General features: G+C 44.9%; 1 protein-coding gene across 1 annotated transcript; it reads left to right on the top strand.

Moving 5' to 3' along the window:
- On the top strand, window positions 1-24,914 carry LOC148089708 (uncharacterized). The gene is made up of 15 exons (XM_087809476.1): window positions 1-298; window positions 4,981-5,029; window positions 15,752-15,893; window positions 15,954-16,141; window positions 16,205-16,332; window positions 17,082-19,225; window positions 19,291-19,342; window positions 19,430-19,533; window positions 19,598-19,653; window positions 19,732-19,855; window positions 22,800-22,902; window positions 23,240-23,313; window positions 23,370-23,484; window positions 23,590-23,636; window positions 23,726-24,914. The coding sequence occupies exons 1-15, from the start codon at window positions 156-158 to the stop codon at window positions 23,797-23,799; spliced, it is 3,543 nt and encodes a 1,180-aa protein (XP_087665602.1). The 5' UTR covers window positions 1-155; the 3' UTR covers window positions 23,800-24,914.
- The last annotated feature ends 437 nt before the right edge of the window (window positions 24,915-25,351 follow it).

Below are 25,351 nucleotides of genomic sequence, written 5' to 3'. Positions count from 1 at the left end.
TTCCACAGGTGTCGCTGTAACTTTGTCAGAACCGAACAGAACCGTGGATGTCTGGTCACGGATCGACCGATCGAGCTGTGGAAACTCGTTAAACTCCGAGTCAGAGGAGGAAGAAGAGTCAAAGGAGTCCCCGGTTCCGGACTCTCTGCCGCGGGATGTCTGCGGTGAAGGCTCTGCAGCAGTGGTGTCGGCTCCGGTGCGACGGGTACCGAGATGTTTCCATCACCAACATGACCACGTCGTTCCGGGACGGTCTGGCGTTCTGTGCCCTCATACACAAACACAGACCCGACCTGCTGTGAGTACTGGACCCGCACCAGCTCCCGTGGTTCTGTTGTTGTTTCTGAGATCCAGACACAACTTTAGAAACGTGTTCCTTGTTGTTGTGACGAGTTTTAGATGAAGAACGAGCGTTGAAGATAAAGAAGATCCATAGCTACTGAAAAAACATGGAGTTAAAGTGAACATGTAACTGAAGTGAACGTGTAACTAAAGTAAACGTGTAACTAAAGTAAACGTGTAACTAAAGTAAACGTGTAACTACAGTGAACATGTAACTAAAGTAAACATGTAACTAAAGTAAACATGTAACTACAGTTAACATGTAACTAAAGTAAACATGTAACTAAAGTAAACATGTAACTACAGTTAACATGTAACTAAAGTAAACATGTAACTACAGTGAACATGTAACTAAAGTAAACATGTAACTACAGTGAACATGTAACTAAAGTAAACATGTAAGTAAAGTAAACATGTAGCTAAAGTATACATGTAAATAAAGTAAACATGTAACTAAAGTAAAGATGTAACTAAAGTAAACATGTAAGTAAAGTAAACATGTAGCTAAAGTAAAGATGTAACTACAGTGAACATGTAACTAAAGTAAACATGTAACTAAAGTAAACATGTAGCTAAAGTAAACATGTAAGTAAAGTCAACATGTAGCTAAAGTATACATGTAAATAAAGTAAACATGTAACTAAAGTAAAGATGTAACTACAGTGAACATGTAACTAAAGTAAACATGTAAGTAAAGTAAACATGTAGCTAAAGTATATATGTAAATAAAGTAAACATGTAACTAAAGTAAAGATGTAACTACAGTGAACATGTAACTAAAGTAAACATGTAACTAAAGTAAACATGTAGCTAAAGTAAACATGTAAGTAAAGTAAACATGTAGCTAAAGTATACATGTAACTAATGTAAAAATGTAACAAAAGTAAAGATGTAACTACAGTAAACATGTAACTACAGTAAACATGTAACTACAGTAAACATGTAACTAAAGTAAACATGTAGCTAAAGTATATATGTAAATAAAGTAAACATGTAACTACAGTAAACATGTAACTAAAGTAAACATGTAGCTAAAGTATACATGTAAGTAAAGTAAACATGTAGCTAAAATATATATGTAAATAAAGTAAACATGTAACTAAAGTAAAGTGTAAATAAAGTAAAGATGTAACTAAGATAAATATGTAACTACAGTAAACATGTAGCTAAAGTATACATGTAAATAAAGTAAACATGTAGCTAAAGTATACATGTAAATAAAGTAAACATGTAGCTAAAGTATATATGTAAATAAAGTAAACATGTAGCTAAAGTATACATGTAAATAAAGTAAACATGTAGCTAAAGTATATATGTAAATAAAGTAAACATGTAGCTAAAGTATACATGTAAATAAAGTAAGCATGTAGCTAAAGTATACATGTAAATAAAGTAAACATGTAGCTAAAGTGTACATGTAAATAAAGTAAACATGTAGCTAAAGTATACATGTAAATAAAGTAAACATGTAGCTAAAGTATATATGTAAATAAAGTAAACATGTAGCTAAAGTATACATGTAAATAAAGTAAACCTGTAGCTAAAGTATACATGTAAATAAAGTAAACATGTAGCTAAAGTATATATGTAAATAAAGTAAACATGTAACTAAAATAAATATGTAACTACAGTAAACATGTAGCTAAAGTTTACATGTAAATAAAGTAAACATGTAGCTAAAGTATATATGTAAATAAAGTAAACATGTAACTAAAGTAAACATGTAACTAAAGTCAACATGTAACTAAAGTAAACATGTAGCTAAAGTATACATGTAGCTAAAGTATATATGTAAATAAAGTAAACATGTAACTAAAGTATATATGTAAATAAAGTAAACATGTAACTAAAGTAAAGTGTAAATAAAGTAAACATGTAACTAAAGTATACATGTAAGTAAAGTAAACATGTAGCTAAAGTATATATGTAAATAAAGTAAACGTGTAGCTAAAATAAATATGTAACTACAGTAAACATGTAGCTAAAGTATACATGTAAATAAAGTAAACATGTAACTAAAGTAAAGTGTAAATAAAGTAAATATGTAACTACAGTAAACATGTAGCTAAAGTGAACATGTAGCTAAAGTAAACATGTAACTAAAGTAAACATGTAGCTAAAGTGAACATGTAGCTAAAGTAAACATGTAACTACAGTAAACATTTAAATACAGTAAACATGTAAATAAAGTAAATATGTAACTACAGTAAACACGTAGCTAAAGTGAACATGTAGCTAAAGTGAACAAGTAAATAAAGTAAACATGTAGCTAAAGTAAACATGTAACTAAAGTAAACATGTAACTACAGTAAACATTTAAATACAGTAAACATGTAACTAAACTAAACATGTAACTAAAGCAAATATGTAACTAAAGAAACATGTAAATAAAGTCAATATGTAACTTAAAATCGTGTAAATAAAGTAAACATGTAGCTAAAGTAAACATTTAACTAAAGTAAACGTGTAACTATGTAAAAATGAAGTTGAGACGTGATACATGAATGTAATTATTGTTAAACTAATGTCCTTGATTTAATATCAGAAAATGATAGTTTATTTTTTTAAATAATATACAGAATTAACTTTGTTATCTTCAAAATATACCAAGTGTGCGATTAGCTACCACTGTTAGCAGCTAACAGCTGAGCTAGCAAGTGTAGCATTGAGTTGAAAATATGCATCACTTTGTTTTACGATTCTTAAATGAATATGTAAAATTAAATATTTCTAACCAGTACAAAACCAAAGAAAGGTTTTTGGTTCGTAGTGATCACTGATACTTCCTTCTTTAACTTATAGAACAATTAGCAAAGTGTATATGTGGATGTTTATGTATACATCGTATAGATCCATTTAAGTTGTGTAGTAAATGTCATTTTCAGTCACAAGTCAGAGTTTGTGTTGTCAACTTAAAGCAGGAAAACATATTTACCAACCTTTAGCTTGACAAACAACTCACACACATCTTTCAACTACACAAACAAGGAACACACATCTTTCAACTACACAAACAAGGAACACACTGTGAGTGAAGTATTGTGAGTCATTTGCTCCAAACTTCCTGTTCAGTCGTATCTTCCAAGTGCTTCTCCGGCTCACGCTCTGGGAAGAATGCTAGAAAAGAGAAATTCCGATTAGATGACTCGTCACTTTTCACTGATCTTTGACCTTTTTTATATGACGACAGTCGTTACAGACGCTATCAAACGTTTTTATATACACACAACGTTCAAGAGACACTTTCAGATCGTCTGGAAGAGGAAATGTGACTCCATTTAAAACACACTTGACAAATACAGACACACAACGGATAATTGCAGAATAAACCACACACACAAAAAACACTTTCCAACAATACAAACCCAGTGACACCACAAATAAAAATTACTTACTTACTTACTTTATGACACCACAGACTCACACAGACACCACCGACGCACACAGACAACACAGACGTACACAGACACCACAAACTCACACAATGAAAAAAAAATGTCACACCACAAATTCTCTCTTACACACACATAACAGAGACACTTTTGGACACCACAGACGCACACAGAGACACCAAAGACGCACACAGACACCACAGACGCACACAGAGACGCCACAGACACACACAGAGACACCACAGACGCTCACAGAGACACCACAGACGCTCACAGAGACACCACAGACGCACACAGAGACACCACAGACGCACACAGAGACACCACAGACGCACACAGAGACACCACAGACGCTCACAGAGACACCACAGACGCACACAGAGACACCACAGACGCACACAGAGACACCACAGACGCACACAGAGACACCACAGACGCTCACAGAGACACCACAGACGCACACAGAGACACCACAGACGCACACAGAGACACCACAGACGCTCACAGAGACACCACAGACGCACACAGAGACACCACAGACGCTCACAGAGACACCACAGACGCACACAGAGACACCACAGACGCACACAGAGACACCACAGACGCACACAGAGACACCACAGACGCACACAGAGACACCAAAGACACACACAGACGCACACAGAGACACCAAAGACGCACACAGACACCACATACTCGCACACAGACACCACATACTCGCACACAGAGACACCAAAGACGCACACAGACACCACAGACGCTCACAGAGACACCACAGACGCTCACAGAGACACCACAGACGCACACAGAGACACCACAGACGCACACAGAGACACCAAAGACACACACAGACGCACACAGAGACACCAAAGACGCACACAGACACCACATACTCGCACACAGAGACACCAAAGACGCACACAGACACCACAGACGCACACAGACACCAAAGACGCACACAGACACCACAGACGCACACAGAGACACCACAGACGCACATATAGACACCACAGACGCACACAGAGACACCACAGACGCACACAGAGACACCACAGACGCACACAGAGACGCCACAGACGCACACAGAGACGCCACAGACACACACAGACACACACAGACACACACAGACACCACAGACGCACACAGAGACACCACAGACTCGCACACGGACACCAGAAAAACTGATGTTTGTTTCATGTCTGATGAAGAACAGATAAACAAAGGAACCTTGACTGTTGTCTTGCAGTGACTTTGACTCTCTGAGGAAAGACGACGTCTACGAGAACAACAAACTGGTGAGACGTCCGTGTGAGCCGGAGTGACTGAATGTTCTTGGCTGGAGGATGATGGAGAGCAGTCGGACGTTTGTCTCCATCGCTCAGCTTGAGTTACACTTGCGGAGGGAGACGGTCGATAAATCAAATCGTCCTCCTGTGATCAAACCTTCATTCCGTCTGCTGGAGGATCTGCCTGAGCTTGTCTTCCTTCCATTCAACTCCCTGAAGGACACTCAAGTCTGAACGGATTAGTTTCTCTGCCAGCTACGATATATTGTTAACAACATATTTGTAGGATTTGAGCGAGATTGTGGTGTGTCTTTGTGAGGTTTGGTGTCTTTGTGCGAGTTTGTTGTGTCTGTGTGTGAGTTTGTGGTGTCTGTGTGTGAGTTTTTGATGTCTGTGTGTGAGTTTGTGGTGTCTGTTTGTGAGTTTTTGATGTCTGTGTGTGAGTTTGTGGTGTCTGTGTGTGAGTTTGTGGTGTCTGTGTGTGAGTTTGTGGTGTCTGTGTGTGAGTTTGTGGTGTCTGTGTGTGAGTTTGTGGTGTCTGTGTGTGAGTTTGTGGTGTCTGTGTGTGAGTTTGTGGTGTCTGTGTGTGAGTTTGTGGTGTCTGTGTGTGAGTTTGTGGTGTCTGTGTGTGAGTTTTTGGTGTCTGTGTGTGAGTTTGTGGTGTCTGTGTGTGAGTTTGTGGTGTCTGTGTGTGAGTTTGTGGTGTCTGTGTGTGAGTTTGTGGTGTCTGTGTGCGAGTTTGTGGTGTCTGTGTGCGAGTTTGTTGTGTCTGTGTGTGAGTTTGTGGTGTCTGTGTGTGAGTTTTTGGTGTCTGTGTGTGAGTTTGTGGTGTCTGTGTGTGAGTTTGTGGTGTCTGTGTGTGAGTTTGTGGTGTCTGTGTGTGAGTTTGTGGTGTCTGTGTGTGAGTTTGTGGTGTCTGTGTGTGAGTTTTTGGTGTCTGTGTGTGAGTTTGTGGTGTCTGTGTGTGAGTTTGTGGTGTCTGTGTGCGAGTCTGTGGTGTCTCTGTGCGAGTCTGTGGTGTCTCTGTGCGAGTTTGTGTTGTCTCTGTGCGAGTCTGTGGTGTCTCTGTGCGAGTCTGTGGTGTCTCTGTGCGAGTTTGTGTTGTCTCTGTGCGAGTCTGTGGTGTCTCTGTGCGAGTCTGTGGTGTCTCTTTGTGAGTTTGTGGTGTTACTTTGCGAGTTTGTGATGTCTCTGTGAGTTTTATTATCTCTGTACAAGTCTGTGTTGTCTGTGTGCGAGTTTGTGGTGTCTGTGTGCGAGTTTGTGGTGTCTGTGCGAGTTGTGTTGTCTCTGTGCAAGTCTGTGGTGTCTCTGTGCGAGTTTGTGGTGTCTGTGTGCGAGTTTGTGGTGTCTGTGTGCGATTCTGGGGTGTCTGTTTGCGAGTTTGTGGTGTCTCTGCAAGTTTTGTTGTCTCTGTGGTGTCTGTGTGTGAGTCTGTGGTGTCTCTATGCGAGTTTATGGTGTCTGTGTGCGAGTCTGTGGTGTCTCTGTGTGAGTTTGTGGTGTCTCTTTGCGAGTTTGTGGTGTCTGTGTGAGTTTTGTTGTCTCTGTGCAAGTCTGTGGTGTATGTGTGCGAGTTTGTGGTGTCTGTGTGCGAGTTTGTGGTGTCTGTGTGCGAGTTTGTGGTGTCTGTGTGCGAGTTTGTGGTGTCTGTGTGCGATTCTGGGGTGTCTGTTTGCGAGTTTGTGGTGTCTGTGTGCGAGTCTGTGGTGTCTCTGTGTGAGTTTGTGGTGTCTCTTTGCGAGTTTGTGGTGTCTGTGTGCAAGTCTGTGGTGTCTCTGTGTGAGTTTGTGGTGTCTCTGCAAGTTTTGTTGTCTCTGTGGTGTCTGTGTGTGAGTCTGTGGTGTCTCTTTGCGAGTTTGTGGTGTCTGTGTGCGAGTCTGTGGTGTCTCTGTGTGAGTTTATGGTGTCTCTTTGCGAGTTTGTGGTGTCTGTGTGCAAGTCTGTGGTGTCTCTGTATGAGTTTGTGGTGTCTCTTTGCGAGTTTGTGGTGTCTGTGTGCAAGTCTTAGGTGTCTCTGTGCGAGTTTGTGGTGTCGGTGTGCGATTCTGGGGTGTCTGTTAGCGAGTTTGTGGTGTCTGTGCGAGTTTTCTTGTCTCTGTGCAAGTCTGTGGTGTATGTGTGCGAGTCTGTGGTGTCTGTGTGCGAGTTTGTAGTGTCTTTGTGTGAGTCTGTGGTGTCTCTTTGCGAGTTTGTGGTGTCTGTGTGCAAGTCTGTTGTGTCTCTGTGCAAGTTTGTGGTGTCTGTGTGCGAGTTTGTGGTGTCTGTGTGCGATTCTGGGGTGTCTGTTTGCGAGTTTGTGGTGTCTCTGTGTGAGTTTGTGGTGTCTGTGTGCGAGTCTGTGGTGTCTGTGTGCGAGTTTGTGGTGTCTTTGTGTGAGTCTGTGGTGTCTCTTTGCGAGTTTGTGGTGTCTGTGTGCAAGTCTGTGGTGTATCTGTGTGAGTTTGTGGTGTCTCTTTGGGAGTTTGTGGTGTCTGTGTGCAAGTCTGTGGTGTCTCTGTGCGAGTTTGTGGTTTCGGTGTGCGATTCTGGGGTGTCTGTTTGCGAGTTTGTGGTGTCTGTACGAGTTTTCTTGTCTCTGTGCAAGTCTGTGGTGTATATGTGCGAGTCTGTGGTGTCTGTGTGCGAGTTTGTAGTGTCTTTGTGTGAGTCTGTGGTGTCTCTTTGCAAGTTTTTGGTGTCTGTGTGCAAGTCTGTGGTGTCTCTGTGTGAGTTTGTGGTGTCTCTGTGCGAGTTTTTGGTGTCTGTGTGCAAGTCTGTGGTGTCTCTGTGCGAGTTTGTGGTGTCTCTGTGCGAGTTTGTGGTGTCTCTTTGCGAGTTTGTGGTGTCTGTGTGCAAGTCTGTGGTGTCTCTGTGTGAGTTTGTGGTGTCTCTTTGCGAGTTTGAGGTGTCTGTGTGCGAGTCTGTGGTGTCTCTGTGCGAGTTTGTGGTGTCTGTGTGCAAGTATTTGGTGTCTCTGTGTGAGTTTGTGGTGTCTCTTTGCGAGTTTGTGGTTTCTGTGTGCGAGTTTGTGGTGTCTCTTTGCGAGTTTGTGGTGTCTCTTTGCGAGTTTGTGGTGTCTCTTTGCGAGTTTATGGTGTCTGTGTGCGAGTTTGTGGTGTCTCTTTGTGAGTTTGTGGTGTCTCTTTGCGAGTTTGTGGTGTCTGTGTGCAAGTCTGTGGTGTCTCTGTGCGAGTTTGTGGTGTCTCTGTGCGATTCTGGGGTGTCTATTTGCGAATTTGTGGTGTCTGTGTGCGAGTCTGTGGTGTCTCTGTGCGAGTTTGTGGTGTCTGTGTGCGAGTCTGTGGTGTCTCTGTGCGAGTTTGTGGTGTCTGTGTGCAAGTCTGTGGTGTCTCTGTGCGAGTGTGTGGTGTCTATTTGCATGTTTGTGGTGTCTCTGTGTGAGTTTGTGGTGTCTGTGTGCAAGTCTGTGGTGTCTCTCTGCGAGTGTGTGGTGTCTCTTTGCAAGTTTGTGGTGTCTGTGTGCAAGTCTGTGGTGTCTCTGTGTGAGTCTGTGGTGTCTCTTTGCGAGTTTGTGGTGTCTGTGTGCGAGTCTGTGGTGTCTCTGTGCGAGTTTGTGGCATCTGTGTGCAAGTCTGTGGTGTCTCTGTGTGAGTTTGTGGTGTCTGTGTGAGTTTGTGGTGTCTCTGTGTGAGTTTGTGGTGTCTGTGTGCAAGTTTGTGGTGTCTGTGTGCAAGTCTGTGGTGTCTCTGTGTGAGTTTGTGGTGTCTGTGTGCAAGTCTATGGTGTCTCGGTGCGAGTTTGTGGTGTCTGTGTGCGAGTCTGTGGTGTCTCTTTGCGAGTTTGTGGTGTCTCTGTGCGAGTTTGTGGTGTATGTGTGCGAGTCTGTGGTGTCTCTGTGCGAGTTTGTATTGTCTTTGTGTGAGTCTGTGGTGTCTCTTTGTGAGTTTGTGGTGTGTGTGTGCAAGTCTGTGATGTCTCTGTATGAGTTTGTGGTGTCTCTTTGCGAGTTTGTGGTGTCTGTGTGCAAGTCTTAGGTGTCTCTGTGCGAGTTTGTGGTGTCGGTGTGCGATTCTGGGGTGTCTGTTAGCGAGTTTGTGGTGTCTGTGCGAGTTTTCTTGTCTCTGTGCAAGTCTGTGGTGTATGTGTGCGAGTCTGTGGTGTCTGTGTGCGAGTTTGTAGTGTCTTTGTGTGAGTCTGTGGTGTCTCTTTGCGAGTTTGTGGTGTCTGTGTGCAAGTCTGTTGTGTCTCTGTGCAAGTTTGTGGTGTCTGTGTGCGAGTTTGTGGTGTCTGTGTGCGATTCTGGGGTGTCTGTTTGCGAGTTTGTGGTGTCTCTGTGTGAGTTTGTGGTGTCTGTGTGCGAGTCTGTGGTGTCTGTGTGCGAGTTTGTGGTGTCTTTGTGTGAGTCTGTGGTGTCTCTTTGCGAGTTTGTGGTGTCTGTGTGCAAGTCTGTGGTGTATCTGTGTGAGTTTGTGGTGTCTCTTTGGGAGTTTGTGGTGTCTGTGTGCAAGTCTGTGGTGTCTCTGTGCGAGTTTGTGGTTTCGGTGTGCGATTCTGGGGTGTCTGTTTGCGAGTTTGTGGTGTCTGTACGAGTTTTCTTGTCTCTGTGCAAGTCTGTGGTGTATATGTGCGAGTCTGTGGTGTCTGTGTGCGAGTTTGTAGTGTCTTTGTGTGAGTCTGTGGTGTCTCTTTGCAAGTTTTTGGTGTCTGTGTGCAAGTCTGTGGTGTCTCTGTGTGAGTTTGTGGTGTCTCTGTGCGAGTTTTTGGTGTCTGTGTGCAAGTCTGTGGTGTCTCTGTGCGAGTTTGTGGTGTCTCTGTGCGAGTTTGTGGTGTCTCTTTGCGAGTTTGTGGTGTCTGTGTGCAAGTCTGTGGTGTCTCTGTGTGAGTTTGTGGTGTCTCTTTGCGAGTTTGAGGTGTCTGTGTGCGAGTCTGTGGTGTCTCTGTGCGAGTTTGTGGTGTCTGTGTGCAAGTTTGTGGTGTCTCTGTGTGAGTTTGTGGTGTCTCTTTGCGAGTTTGTGGTTTCTGTGTGCGAGTTTGTGGTGTCTCTTTGCGAGTTTGTGGTGTCTCTTTGCGAGTTTGTGGTGTCTCTTTGCGAGTTTATGGTGTCTGTGTGCGAGTTTGTGGTGTCTCTTTGTGAGTTTGTGGTGTCTCTTTGCGAGTTTGTGGTGTCTGTGTGCAAGTCTGTGGTGTCTCTGTGCGAGTTTGTGGTGTCTCTGTGCGATTCTGGGGTGTCTATTTGCGAATTTGTGGTGTCTGTGTGCGAGTCTGTGGTGTCTCTGTGCGAGTTTGTGGTGTCTGTGTGCGAGTCTGTGGTGTCTCTGTGCGAGTTTGTGGTGTCTGTGTGCAAGTCTGTGGTGTCTCTGTGCGATTGTGTGGTGTCTATTTGCATGTTTGTGGTGTCTCTGTGTGAGTTTGTGGTGTCTGTGTGCAAGTCTGTGGTGTCTCTCTGCGAGTGTGTGGTGTCTCTTTGCAAGTTTGTGGTGTCTGTGTGCAAGTCTGTGGTGTCTCTGTGTGAGTCTGTGGTGTCTCTTTGCGAGTTTGTGGTGTCTGTGTGCGAGTCTGTGGTGTCTCTGTGCGAGTTTGTGGCATCTGTGTGCAAGTATGTGGTGTCTCTGTGTGAGTTTGTGGTGTCTGTGTGAGTTTGTGGTGTCTCTGTGTGAGTTTGTGGTGTCTGTGTGCAAGTTTGTGGTGTCTGTGTGCAAGTCTGTGGTGTCTCTGTGTGAGTTTGTGGTGTCTGTGTGCAAGTCTATGGTGTCTCGGTGCGAGTTTGTGGTGTCTGTGTGCGAGTCTGTGGTGTCTCTTTGCGAGTTTGTGGTGTCTCTGTGCGAGTTTGTGGTGTATGTGTGCGAGTCTGTGGTGTCTCTGTGCGAGTTTGTATTGTCTTTGTGTGAGTCTGTGGTGTCTCTTTGTGAGTTTGTGGTGTCTGTGTGCAAGTCTGTGATGTCTCTGTGCGAGTTTGTGGTGTCTGTGTGCAAGTCTGTGGTGTCTCTTTGCGAGTTTGTGGTGTCTGTGTGCAAGTCTGTTGTGTCTCTTTGCGAGTTTGTGGTGTCTGTGTGCAAGTCTGTTGTGTCTCTGTGCGAGTTTGTGGTGTCTCTGTGCGAGTTTTCTTGTCTCTGTGCCAGTCTGTGGTGTCTCTGTGTGAGTTTGTGGTGTCTGTGTGCAAGTCTGTTGTGTCTCTGTGCGAGTTTGTGGTGTCTCTGTGCGAGTTTTCTTGTCTCTGTGCCAGTCTGTGGTGTCTCTGTGCGAGTTTGTGGTGTCTGTGTGCAAGTCTGTGGTGTCTCTGTGTGAGTTTGTGGTGTCTCTTTGCGAGTTTGAGGTGTCTGTGTGCGAGTCTGTGGTGTCTCTGTGCGAGTTTGTGGTGTCTGTGTGCAAGTATTTGGTGTCTCTGTGTGAGTTTGTGGTGTCTCTTTGCGAGTTTGTGGTTTCTGTGTGCGAGTTTGTGGTGTCTCTTTGCGAGTTTGTGGTGTCTCTTTGCGAGTTTGTGGTGTCTCTTTGCGAGTTTATGGTGTCTGTGTGCGAGTTTGTGGTGTCTCTTTGTGAGTTTGTGGTGTCTCTTTGCGAGTTTGTGGTGTCTGTGTGCAAGTCTGTGGTGTCTCTGTGCGAGTTTGTGGTGTCTCTGTGCGATTCTGGGGTGTCTATTTGCGAATTTGTGGTGTCTGTGTGCGAGTCTGTGGTGTCTCTGTGCGAGTTTGTGGTGTCTGTGTGCGAGTCTGTGGTGTCTCTGTGCGAGTTTGTGGTGTCTGTGTGCAAGTCTGTGGTGTCTCTGTGCGAGTGTGTGGTGTCTATTTGCATGTTTGTGGTGTCTCTGTGTGAGTTTGTGGTGTCTGTGTGCAAGTCTGTGGTGTCTCTCTGCGAGTGTGTGGTGTCTCTTTGCAAGTTTGTGGTGTCTGTGTGCAAGTCTGTGGTGTCTCTGTGTGAGTCTGTGGTGTCTCTTTGCGAGTTTGTGGTGTCTGTGTGCGAGTCTGTGGTGTCTCTGTGCGAGTTTGTGGCATCTGTGTGCAAGTCTGTGGTGTCTCTGTGTGAGTTTGTGGTGTCTGTGTGAGTTTGTGGTGTCTCTGTGTGAGTTTGTGGTGTCTGTGTGCAAGTTTGTGGTGTCTGTGTGCAAGTCTGTGGTGTCTCTGTGTGAGTTTGTGGTGTCTGTGTGCAAGTCTATGGTGTCTCGGTGCGAGTTTGTGGTGTCTGTGTGCGAGTCTGTGGTGTCTCTTTGCGAGTTTGTGGTGTCTCTGTGCGAGTTTGTGGTGTATGTGTGCGAGTCTGTGGTGTCTCTGTGCGAGTTTGTATTGTCTTTGTGTGAGTCTGTGGTGTCTCTTTGTGAGTTTGTGGTGTGTGTGTGCAAGTCTGTGATGTCTCTGTATGAGTTTGTGGTGTCTCTTTGCGAGTTTGTGGTGTCTGTGTGCAAGTCTTAGGTGTCTCTGTGCGAGTTTGTGGTGTCGGTGTGCGATTCTGGGGTGTCTGTTAGCGAGTTTGTGGTGTCTGTGCGAGTTTTCTTGTCTCTGTGCAAGTCTGTGGTGTATGTGTGCGAGTCTGTGGTGTCTGTGTGCGAGTTTGTAGTGTCTTTGTGTGAGTCTGTGGTGTCTCTTTGCGAGTTTGTGGTGTCTGTGTGCAAGTCTGTTGTGTCTCTGTGCAAGTTTGTGGTGTCTGTGTGCGAGTTTGTGGTGTCTGTGTGCGATTCTGGGGTGTCTGTTTGCGAGTTTGTGGTGTCTCTGTGTGAGTTTGTGGTGTCTGTGTGCGAGTCTGTGGTGTCTGTGTGCGAGTTTGTGGTGTCTTTGTGTGAGTCTGTGGTGTCTCTTTGCGAGTTTGTGGTGTCTGTGTGCAAGTCTGTGGTGTATCTGTGTGAGTTTGTGGTGTCTCTTTGGGAGTTTGTGGTGTCTGTGTGCAAGTCTGTGGTGTCTCTGTGCGAGTTTGTGGTTTCGGTGTGCGATTCTGGGGTGTCTGTTTGCGAGTTTGTGGTGTCTGTACGAGTTTTCTTGTCTCTGTGCAAGTCTGTGGTGTATATGTGCGAGTCTGTGGTGTCTGTGTGCGAGTTTGTAGTGTCTTTGTGTGAGTCTGTGGTGTCTCTTTGCAAGTTTTTGGTGTCTGTGTGCAAGTCTGTGGTGTCTCTGTGTGAGTTTGTGGTGTCTCTGTGCGAGTTTTTGGTGTCTGTGTGCAAGTCTGTGGTGTCTCTGTGCGAGTTTGTGGTGTCTCTGTGCGAGTTTGTGGTGTCTCTTTGCGAGTTTGTGGTGTCTGTGTGCAAGTCTGTGGTGTCTCTGTGTGAGTTTGTGGTGTCTCTTTGCGAGTTTGAGGTGTCTGTGTGCGAGTCTGTGGTGTCTCTGTGCGAGTTTGTGGTGTCTGTGTGCAAGTTTGTGGTGTCTCTGTGTGAGTTTGTGGTGTCTCTTTGCGAGTTTGTGGTTTCTGTGTGCGAGTTTGTGGTGTCTCTTTGCGAGTTTGTGGTGTCTCTTTGCGAGTTTGTGGTGTCTCTTTGCGAGTTTATGGTGTCTGTGTGCGAGTTTGTGGTGTCTCTTTGTGAGTTTGTGGTGTCTCTTTGCGAGTTTGTGGTGTCTGTGTGCAAGTCTGTGGTGTCTCTGTGCGAGTTTGTGGTGTCTCTGTGCGATTCTGGGGTGTCTATTTGCGAATTTGTGGTGTCTGTGTGCGAGTCTGTGGTGTCTCTGTGCGAGTTTGTGGTGTCTGTGTGCGAGTCTGTGGTGTCTCTGTGCGAGTTTGTGGTGTCTGTGTGCAAGTCTGTGGTGTCTCTGTGCGATTGTGTGGTGTCTATTTGCATGTTTGTGGTGTCTCTGTGTGAGTTTGTGGTGTCTGTGTGCAAGTCTGTGGTGTCTCTCTGCGAGTGTGTGGTGTCTCTTTGCAAGTTTGTGGTGTCTGTGTGCAAGTCTGTGGTGTCTCTGTGTGAGTCTGTGGTGTCTCTTTGCGAGTTTGTGGTGTCTGTGTGCGAGTCTGTGGTGTCTCTGTGCGAGTTTGTGGCATCTGTGTGCAAGTATGTGGTGTCTCTGTGTGAGTTTGTGGTGTCTGTGTGAGTTTGTGGTGTCTCTGTGTGAGTTTGTGGTGTCTGTGTGCAAGTTTGTGGTGTCTGTGTGCAAGTCTGTGGTGTCTCTGTGTGAGTTTGTGGTGTCTGTGTGCAAGTCTATGGTGTCTCGGTGCGAGTTTGTGGTGTCTGTGTGCGAGTCTGTGGTGTCTCTTTGCGAGTTTGTGGTGTCTCTGTGCGAGTTTGTGGTGTATGTGTGCGAGTCTGTGGTGTCTCTGTGCGAGTTTGTATTGTCTTTGTGTGAGTCTGTGGTGTCTCTTTGTGAGTTTGTGGTGTCTGTGTGCAAGTCTGTGATGTCTCTGTGCGAGTTTGTGGTGTCTGTGTGCAAGTCTGTGGTGTCTCTTTGCGAGTTTGTGGTGTCTGTGTGCAAGTCTGTTGTGTCTCTTTGCGAGTTTGTGGTGTCTGTGTGCAAGTCTGTTGTGTCTCTGTGCGAGTTTGTGGTGTCTCTGTGCGAGTTTTCTTGTCTCTGTGCCAGTCTGTGGTGTCTCTGTGTGAGTTTGTGGTGTCTGTGTGCAAGTCTGTTGTGTCTCTGTGCGAGTTTGTGGTGTCTCTGTGCGAGTTTTCTTGTCTCTGTGCCAGTCTGTGGTGTCTCTGTGCGAGTTTGTGGTGTCTGTGTGCAAGTCTGTGGTGTCTCTTTGCGAGTTTGTGGTGTCTGTGCGCAAGTCTGTTGTGTCTCTGTGCGAGTTTGTGGTGTCTCTGTGCGAGTTTGTGGTGTCTGTGTGCAAGTCTGTTGTGTCTCTGTGCGAGTTTGTGGTGTCTGTGTGCAAGTCTGTTGTGTCTCTGTGCGAGTTTGTTGTGTCTGTGTGCGAGTCTGTGGTGTCTCTGTGTGAGTTTGTGGTGTCTCTTTGCGAGTTTGTGGTGTCTGTGTGCAAGTCTGTGGTGTCTCTGTGCGAGTTTGTGGTGTCTCTTTGCGAGTTTGTGGTTTCTGTGTGCGAGTTTGTGGTGTCTCTTTGCGAGTTTGTGGTGTCTGTGTGCAAGTCTGTGGTGTCTCTGTGCGAGTTTGTGGTGTCTGTGTGCAAGTCTGTGGTGTCTCTGTGTGAGTTTGTGGTGTCTGTGTGCAAGTCTGTGGTGTCTCTGTGCGAGTTTGTGGTGTCTGTGTGCAAGTCTGTGGTGTCTGTGTGCAAGTCTGTGGTGTCTCTGTGTGAGTTTGTGGTGTCTGTGTGCAAGTATGTGATGTCTGTGTGCAAGTCTGTGGTCTCTGTGTGAGTTTGTGGTGTCTGTGTGCAAGTATGTGGTGTCTCTGTGCGAGTTTGTGGTGTCTGTGTGCAAGTCTGTGATGTCTGTGTGCAAGTCTGTGGTGTCTCTGTGTGAGTTTGTGGTGTCTCTTTGCGATTCTGGGGTGTCTCTTTGCGAGTTTGTGGTGTCTGTGTGCAAGTCTGTGGTGTCAGTGTGAGTTTGTGGTGTCTATGTGCAAGTCTGTGGTGTCAGTGTGAGTTTGTGGTGTCTGTGTGCAAGTCTGTGGTGTCTCTGTGCGAGTTTGTGGTGTCTGTGTGCAAGTCTGTGGTGTCAGTGTGCGTTTGTGGTGTCTATGTGCATGTCTGTGGTGTCTCTGTGCGAGTTTGTGTTGTCTGTGTGTGATTCTGGGGTGTCTGTTTGCGACTTTGTGGTGTCTCTGCAAGTTTTGTTGTCTCTGTGGTGTCTGTGTGTGAGTCTGTGTGCGAGCTTGTGGTATTTTGTACACGTTTACAAAAAACATAAACCATGATCGATCTGTGATTAACGAACGTTATATTCAAGATATTCATAAAAAACGTTTTCACTCCTTTACTCCGCAGGCCTTTTCCGTGGCAGAGTCCGAGCTCGGCATCCCGGCGCTGTTGGACGCCGAGGACATGGTGGCGCTCAGGGTCCCAGACCGCCTCAGCATCCTGACCTACGTGTCGCAGTACTACAACTTCTTCCACGGACGCTCCCCCAGTAAGTGCGTCTCTGCGTCGCCGCCTCCTGGTTCTTCTCTGAAGTGTCTCTCCGCGACAGTCGGCGGCATGGGTGGCATGGGTGGCGTGAAGCGGCCAGCAGAGGGCGGCAACAGCGACCAACCGTCCGGTAAGAAGAACCAACCGGTGACCGCCAAAATGTTTGCTAACCCGGCCAGCGAGAACATCCCGCCGCCGTCCTGGAAAGACGCCAAACCGCATCCGGCGCCGAGAAGATCCGTCGTCGAGGTGAAGAGTCAGTGACGCTCGAAACATCAGTTCCTCAACTTGGACTTTTTCTCTCCGTTACAGGACAAACCAGCCAAGAGTCTCCGTTCTACAGGAACACTCAGCAACAAGTGCACCAGCTGTAAGGAGCACGTCCATTTGGTGCAGCGACATCTGGTGGAAGGAAAGCTGTACCACAGGAACTGTGCCAAGTAAGATACCGACAGTTGGAACTTCCTTTCGAGGCTATCGTTTATGTTAACGTTTTTATTTATTTTTTATTGATGACTCTGAGAAACACAATTTTAAGGCTGTGTGTCTCTTCATCATTTCACGATGCAACCTGTCTCTCGCCCCGAATAGCTGGGATAACCTTCACCCCCCTGAGCGCCCATACAGGAATTATAGATTGAAATTTTGATCAGTTTTTTTGTTTACATCCTTGCCACTATATAATCTATATAGGAAAACGATATCTCTCTCAACCGACTTTTTAAAGAGCGTTTCTTAAGAAAGAAATACTATTTATTTATTGAAAACTGATTTTATTCTTTCCATCACGTTAAATGTATAATAGTTATCTTTAAAATAATAACTTGAAGTTTATAAACATCAGCAAGACATTTAATTGAAGCTAATTTGAAGTAAACATGTATTTCTGGTCTAGAAAGGCGCTATATAAATAGAGATTATTATTATTATTATTATATTAAAGTTGAATGTTTTGACTGTAGTGCCGCACCGCCATCGTGTGGTATAAACCGGAATTGCTTTTTTTTAATTGTTGTTTTTATTGTTTAAACCTTTTTTTGTTTTAATTTCATGCAATTATTTAAACAGATGTATAGTATAAATATATCACTTCTTTTAATCTCTCACCATATAATCATAAGAATAGAAAAGTTTTCTTTAATAAGTTTTATAAATAAATCACAAATCATTTCCTCTTTGTCTTCTCCAGGGCGTTAACTCACAACAACTCACCACTCAGAGATTTACCCAAAAACACTCTCCTCTCCAAGAACACAGAGTCTCTCAAACCCGCTTCTCCGCCGGAGAAACCGGCGAGACTTGGCGCCGAGAAGAACAAACCCCCGTCAGATGCAGTTTCCTCTCCTCCTGTGGCGAAATGGAGCAGGTCTGCAGGGACGTCTCCAGAGACTCAGACCAGTTCCACCAACACCCGCCAGACTTACACCTCCTCGCTCGGCACCGGCCCTGATCCGGCGCCGCGGACCTCCACCTCTGCGGCGCTCACACTGCAGTCCAAACTCAGGTTCTTCCAAGCAGAGGACAAGAAACCGGACGACACAAAGACACAAGAAGAGTCGGTTCTGACCAAGAAGCCGGAGTTAAACACAACCTCCAACTTTATGAACAAGCCGGAGATTAACAAAACCTCATACTTTACTAATAAGACAGATATAAACAAAAGCCCATACTTTACTAACAAGTCGGAACTAAACACAACCCCCAACTTTACTAAAAATCCAGAGTCAAACACAACCCCCAACTTTACTATCAAGCCAGAGCTAAACAAAACCCCCAACTTTACTAACAAGCTGCAGTTAAACACAACCCCCAACTTTACTAAAAAGCCAGAGTCAAACACAACCCCCAACTTTACTAACAAGTCGGAACTAAACACAACCCCCAACTTTACTAAAAAGCCAGAGTCAAACACAACCCCCAACTTAACAAACAAGCCGGAGTCAAACAAAACCCCCAACTTTACTAACAGGTCGGAACTAAACACAACCCCCAACTTTACTAAAAATCCAGCGGTAAACACAACCCCCAACTTAACAAACAAGCTGGAACTAAACACAACCCCCAACTTTACTAAAAAGCCAGAGTCAAACACAACCCCCAACTTTACTAACAGGTCGGAACTAAACACAACCCCCAACTTTACTAAAAATCCAGAGGTAAACAAAACCCCCAACTTAACAAACAAGCCGGAGCTAAACACAACCCCCAACTTTACTAAAAATCCAGAGGTAAACAAAACCCCCAACTTAACAAACAAGCCGGAGCTAAACACAACCCCCAACTTTACTAAAAATCCAGAGGTAAACACAACCCCCAACTTTACTAAAAAGCCAGAGTCAAACACAACCCCCAACTTTACTAAAAATCCAGAGGTAAACAAAACCCCCAACTTTACTAACAAGCTGCAGTTAAACACAACCCCCAACTTTACTAAAAATCCAGAGGTAAACAAAACCCCCAACTTAACAAACAAGCCGGAGCTAAACACAACCCCCAACTTTACTAAAAAGCCAGAGTCAAACACAACCCCCAACTTTACTAAAAATCCAGAGGTAAACAAAACCCCCAACTTTACTAACAAGCTGCAGTTAAATACAACCCCCAACTTTACTAAAAAGCCAGAGTCAAACACAACCCCCAACTTTACTAACAAGTCGGAACTAAACACAACCCCCAACTTTACTAAAAATCCAGAGTCAAACAAAACCCCCAACTTTACTAAAAATCCAGAGTCAAACAAAACCCCCAACTTTACTAAAAATCCAGAGTTAAACAAAACCCCCAACTTTACTAAAAAGCCAGAGTCAAACAAAACCCCCAACTTTACTAAAAATCCAGAGTCAAACAAAACCCCCAACTTAACGAACACGCCATATAAAGTTTCACATCTGACCATCAAGCCGGAGCTGAATAAATCCTCTCATGGGACCAAAGCTCTGGAGGCAACAGTGGGTCGACCTCTCGTCCTCAGCGTCGCCGTCGGGGAACACAAGGGTTTCGTTGAAGTTCCTACGGAGACGTCGACGGTCGTCGCAGTAAAAGGCGACGACGAGAAGAAAAAAGCCGCTGCTTTCATCTCCAAGAAGCTGACGGAGGAGAAGAAGAACACTCCGAAGAAAGAGCCGCTCAGAGCCAGAGTGAGACTGAAGGCAAACCCGGCGCTTCTCGCCGACCTCCAGACAGAACGGGACCGGAACTCGGGTCTTCCCTCGACCAGCAGGGCAGAACCCGGCCCTGGAGCAGCGGAGAGACCCAGGACCCCGGACGGACCTCGACCACCTGACGGAGGGAACAGGGATCTGAAGGGCAGTCCGGCGACACCGAGCGCCTCTGGTGAGACTCTTTAACTAAGACCTGAGAACCAACAATAACACACATGTGTTCCCTCCGTTCTTCAGAGTCTCCTTCAGACTGGAGGTCCAGACTCAAGCCCATCTCCAAGGACACAAAGTAAGTTTTACTCGTAAATAATGTGTTTGTTCATAATATTATCGTTAGTCGAGAAACAAAGTTTGACTGATTTCTTGTGGTTTTCAGACCTGCTGCCTCCCCTCAGGCGTCGCCCAAACCTTGGAGGGCGACGGCCTCTCACGTCCCACCAGATCCTCCTCACGTCTCTGTCACTCCACCGGCGTCTAAGAGTAAAAAAACAAACACAAAAACACAAAAACACACAAAAACTCACTGTGAGATTTTGCTCCGCAGACGTGCGGGGAGATGGAAAATCTGCCGACCTCACTTCCCCGTCAACGGTGGTGAAGGTGTGTCCTCGCATGAGTCGGCAGTTTTTTTTCGAGGGTGTGCGAGTCGAGTGTTGATGGTTTTGAAAACGTCTGTAGGTGAAAACCAGCAAAGTTCCCAAAGAACTGATCCTGAAGGAGCTGCAGGAGATCGAAGACGGCTTGGATGAGTTGGAGAAGGAGGGCGTGGAGCTGGAGAAGAAGCTGCGTGTGGGTGAAGAAGGTGAGTCTCCTTCAGAGGATGATGTTCCCTTTTTAATGAACTCTGTGTTCCCTCTGGTCATTATACTTGTTCCCTAGATCTCTGCCCTAGTTCCTTCATGAATCATTTTTGTTTTTCACGTTTTTACCATATGTTCATCTTCTTTGTTCCCAAATGTTCACCTCCTTTGTTCCCAAATGTTCACCTCCTTTGTTCCCTAACGTTCACCTTCTGTGTTCTCTAAAGTTTACCTCCTGTGTTCCCTAACCTTCATCTTCCATATTTTCTAACGTTCATCTCCTATGTTTCCTAACGTTCATCTCCTTTGTTCCCTAACGTTCACCTCCTTTGTTCCCTAACGTTCATCTCCTATGTTTCCTAACGTTCATCTCCTATGTTTCCTAACGTTCATCTCCTTTGTTCCCTAACGTTCACCTCCTTTGTTCCCTAACGTTCACCTCCTTTGTTCCCTAACGTTCATCTCCAGTGTTCCCTAACGTTCATCTCCTGTGTTTCCTAACGTTCATCTCCTTTGTTCCCTAACGTTCATCTCCAGTGTTCCCTAACGTTCATCTCCTGTGTTTCCTAATGTTCACCTCCTTTGTTCCCTAACGTTCATCTCCAGTGTTCCCTAACGTTCATCTCCTGTGTTTCCTAACGTTCATCTCCTTTGTTCCCTAACCTTCATCTCCTGTGTTTCCTAACCTTCATCTCCTGTGTTTCCTAACGTTCATCTCCTGTGTTTCCTAACGTTCATCTCCTTTGTTCCATAACGTTCATCTCCTGTGTTTCCTAACGTTCATCTCCTTTGTTCCCTAACGTTCATCTCCTGTGTTTCCTAACGTTCATCTCCTTTGTTCCATAACGTTCATCTCCTGTGTTTCCTAACGTTCATCTCCTTTGTTCCCTAACTTTCATCTCCAGTGTTCCCTAACCTTCATCTCCTGTGTTTCCTAACGTTCATCTCCTTTGTTCCCTAACCTTCATCTCCTGTGTTTCCTAACGTTCATCTCCTGTGTTCCCTAACATATATATCCTTTGTACCCTATCGTTCACCTCCTTTGTTCCCTAACGTCCATCTCCTTTCTTCCTTAACTTTCACCTCCTTTGTTCCCTATTGTTCACCTCCTCTGTTCCCAAACGTTCATCTTCTTTGTTCCCTAACATTCAACTCCTTTGTTCCCTAAAGTTCATCTCCTGTCATCCCTATCGTTCATCTCATGTGTTCACAAACATTCACTACCTTAGTTCCCTAACTTTCACCTCTTTTGTTTCCTATCCTTAATCTTCTCAGTTCCTTAACGTTCACCTCTTTTGTTTCCTATCCTTCATCTTCTTTGTTCCCTAACGTTTATATACTTTGCGCCCCATTTTTCATCTCCTGTGTTCCCTAACGTTCACCTTCTTTGTTCCCTAATGTTCACCCCCTTTGTTCCCTAACGTTCACTTCCTTCGTTCCCTAACGTTCACCTCCTTTGTTCCCTAACGTTCATCTCCAGTGTTCCCTAACGTTCATCTCCTGTGTTTCCTAACGTTCATCTCCTTTGTTCCCTAACGTTCATCTCCAGTGTTCCCTAACGTTCATCTCCTGTGTTTCCTAATGTTCACCTCCTTTGTTCCCTAACGTTCATCTCCAGTGTTCCCTAACGTTCATCTCCTGTGTTTCCTAACGTTCATCTCCTTTGTTCCCTAACCTTCATCTCCTGTGTTTCCTAACCTTCATCTCCTGTGTTTCCTAACGTTCATCTCCTGTGTTTCCTAACGTTCATCTCCTTTGTTCCATAACGTTCATCTCCTGTGTTTCCTAACGTTCATCTCCTTTGTTCCCTAACGTTCATCTCCTGTGTTTCCTAACGTTCATCTCCTTTGTTCCATAACGTTCATCTCCTGTGTTTCCTAACGTTCATCTCCTTTGTTCCCTAACTTTCATCTCCAGTGTTCCCTAACCTTCATCTCCTGTGTTTCCTAACGTTCATCTCCTTTGTTCCCTAACCTTCATCTCCTGTGTTTCCTAACGTTCATCTCCTGTGTTCCCTAACATGTATATCCTTTGTACCCTATCGTTCACCTCCTTTGTTCCCTAACGTCCATCTCCTTTCTTCCTTAACTTTCACCTCCTTTGTTCCCTATTGTTCACCTCCTCTGTTCCCAAACGTTCATCTTCTTTGTTCCCTAACATTCAACTCCTTTGTTCCCTAAAGTTCATCTCCTGTCATCCCTATCGTTCATCTCATGTGTTCACAAACATTCACTACCTTAGTTCCCTAACTTTCACCTCTTTTGTTTCCTATCCTTAATCTTCTCAGTTCCTTAACGTTCACCTCTTTTGTTTCCTATCCTTCATCTTGTTTGTTCCCTAACGTTTATATACTTTGCGCCCCATTTTTCATCTCCTGTGTTCCCTAACGTTCACCTTCTTTGTTCCCTAATGTTCACCCCCTTTGTTCCCTAACGTTCACTTCCTTCGTTCCCTAACGTTCACCTCCTTTGTTCCCTAACGTTCACCTCCTTCATTCCCTAACGTTCATCTCCTTTGTTCACTAACATTCACCTCCTTTGTTCCCTAATGTTCACCTCCTTCATTCCCTAACGTTCACCTCCTTTGTTCCCTAACGTTCACCTCCTTTGTTCCCTAACGTTTACCTCCTTCATTCCGTAACATTGACATCCTTCATTCCCTAACGTTCACCTCCTTTGTTCCCTAACGTTCACCTCTTTTGTTCCCTAACATTCATCTCCTTTGTTCCCCAACGTTCACCTCCTTTGTTCCCTAAAGTTCACCTCCTTTGTTCCCTAACATTCATCTCCTTTGTTCCCCAACGTTCACCTCCTTTGTTCCCTAACGTTCACCTCCTTTGTTCCCTAACGTTCACCTCCTTTGTTCCCTAACATTCACCTCCTTTGTTCCCTAACAAGCACACCTTTGTTTGTGTTCTCAACACTGTGTAATGTTTTGTGTTGTCAGAAGGAGAAGACGACTCGATCATGGATGATCTCATGGTCCAGTGGTTCACCCTCATCAGAAACAAGCAGGTGGCCGTACGCCGGGAGTCTGAGCTGGTGTACATGTGAGAGAACACACACACACACACACACACACACACACACACACACACACACACACACACACACACACACACACACACACACACACACACACACACACACACACACACACACACACACACACACACACACACACACACACACACACACACACACACACACACACACTGCCATGACAGACTTGTGGCCAGAAGGTTGACGGTTTGAATTCCCAGTGGCCTCCCATGACCCAGTGGGTCTCCTGGATCATGTGGATCTCTGGCCTGAGCCTCGTTGGCTCCACGAGAAGAAAAGTCTTCTTCTTGTCGTTGAGTCTTCATGAAGTTGTGTCGTGTTCAGAGGCAGAACTCAGGACCTGGAGGAGCAGCAGCCTGGTGTGGAGAAGGAGCTCCGGCTGCTGATGGAGAAGCCAGGTGAGGAGGTCACGTGCACACGTGCGCACGTCTTGTTAAAGCCCACTCGTCTGCAGAACATCTGAAGAGCTCGTGGGAAAGAAGGCGAGAAAAAGATCTGATCGAAAAACTGCTGGAGATCGTGGACGACAGGAACGCCATCGTGGACGGACTGGACGACGACCGGCTCAGGTCGACACACACACACACACACACACACACACACACACACACACACACATATACACACACACACACCGTCATGTGACTGCTGCTCAGGTGTAACTATGTCCTCAGGGAGGAAGAGGAGGACGAGCAGCTGAACATCATGATGAAGGGCTTCAGTAAGTGTTTGACTCTCGGAGCAATGAGCTCAAAGAGACAGCAGGGGGCGGTAGAGTTCAACACAAATGAAACTCTCTTGTTTTCCCAGCGTTTAAAAAGGAGAAGCCGAAGAAGAGATCGCCGATCTTCAAACTCTTCCGGTGGGGAAAGAAGGAGGAATGACACGTGATCATTTTAACGCGCAGGCGAGTTTTTAAAGCACATTTTAAAAATGAGTGTTCCCGTCTAATACAAGCTTTACGGTTAATTATTTTAAAAAAAAAAATCTTAACAAGTATCAACACACAACATAACACTGTTGACACAATCCATATTTGTGTCTTAAAACACTCACACATGGACACACAAACACGCACGCACACAGACGGAAAGACACAAATAGAAACGCACACAGACAGACACACTAATACAAGCAGACACACACACAAGCACACACGGAAATACACACAGATACACACATGCACCCACACAGACAGACATAAAGGCACACAAATACGCACATAGACAGACACACAAATACAAACATAGACACACACACACACAGACAGACCAATGAAGGCACACACAGATATACACACACAAACACACACACACACAGACACACTAATACAAACATAACCACACACAAGCACACACGGAAATACACACATGCACGCACACAGACAGACATAAAGACACACAAATACGCACATAGACGAATACACAAATACAAACATAGACACACACACAGACAGACAAACAAAAGCACACACAGATATACACAAACACAGACAGACAGACTAATACAAACAGACACACAAGGACACACGGAAATACACACATGAACGTACACAGACGGACATAAAGGCACACAAATACATACATAGACAGACACACAAATACATACAGACACGCACACACAGACAAACGAAAGCACAGACAGATAGACAGACACATATATACACACACAGACAGACACAAAAATACACACACATGGACACCGACAAACACACACACTCTCTTGGTGACAGAAAAGCAAAGATTTTGCTCCATTTACACATTTTATTCTTATTTTTGTCTTAATTTGTCAACACACACCTGCACACACACACACGCATACACCTGCACACACACACACACACATACACACACACGCATACACCTGCACACACACATACACACACACACGCATACACCTGCACACACACACACACACCTGCACACACACACACACACACACGCATACACCTGCACACACCTGCACACACACACACACATACACATACACCTGCACACACCGAGAAACAAATGACTCATAGAGTCACAGAAACACAAACACAAAAAGAGACACAAACACACACCAAGAAACAAATACACACAAGGATACACAGACATACAGAGACACACATAGACACAGAGTGACACACAATAAGTGCATCTTCAAAGTTGGGTTCAAAGGTCAAACACGTGTCGAACGTGAATGTTGATAAAAGTCAAGATGAGTCAACGATTTAAAAAATGTTTGTTTTATTACGACCTCGTGTCCTTGTAAAGGTCGTGACCTTCGATCCATGTTGGATCATTAAACGTCTCCAGGTGTGAATAATTTCTGTAAACATGTGTTTTTAAATAAACATAAAAATGTATTTTTAAATAAACATAAAAATGTATTTTTTTAACTAAATAAATAACATTCTCTTCAACAAGGTGAGTTCAATGTCGGCTCGTTGTTTTC

This window comes from Callionymus lyra, chromosome 1 (assembly GCF_982586985.1).
Source record: "Callionymus lyra chromosome 1, fCalLyr1.hap1.1, whole genome shotgun sequence".
Lineage (NCBI taxonomy): Eukaryota > Metazoa > Chordata > Actinopteri > Syngnathiformes > Callionymidae > Callionymus > Callionymus lyra.
This window is presented reverse-complemented; position numbering and strand designations above follow the sequence as displayed.

Excerpts from the sequence above, each read along its gene's own strand:
- LOC148089708 (XM_087809476.1), top strand. The coding sequence starts at position 156 with ATGTCTGCGGTGAAGGCTCTGCAGCAGTGGTGTCGGCTCCGGTGCGAC. Across the intron at positions 15,894-15,953 it reads CTTCCACGGACGCTCCCCCA|TCGGCGGCATGGGTGGCATG; the intron begins GTAAGTGCGTCT and ends TCTCCGCGACAG. Across the intron at positions 19,856-22,799 it reads GCTGCGTGTGGGTGAAGAAG|AAGGAGAAGACGACTCGATC; the intron begins GTGAGTCTCCTT and ends TTGTGTTGTCAG.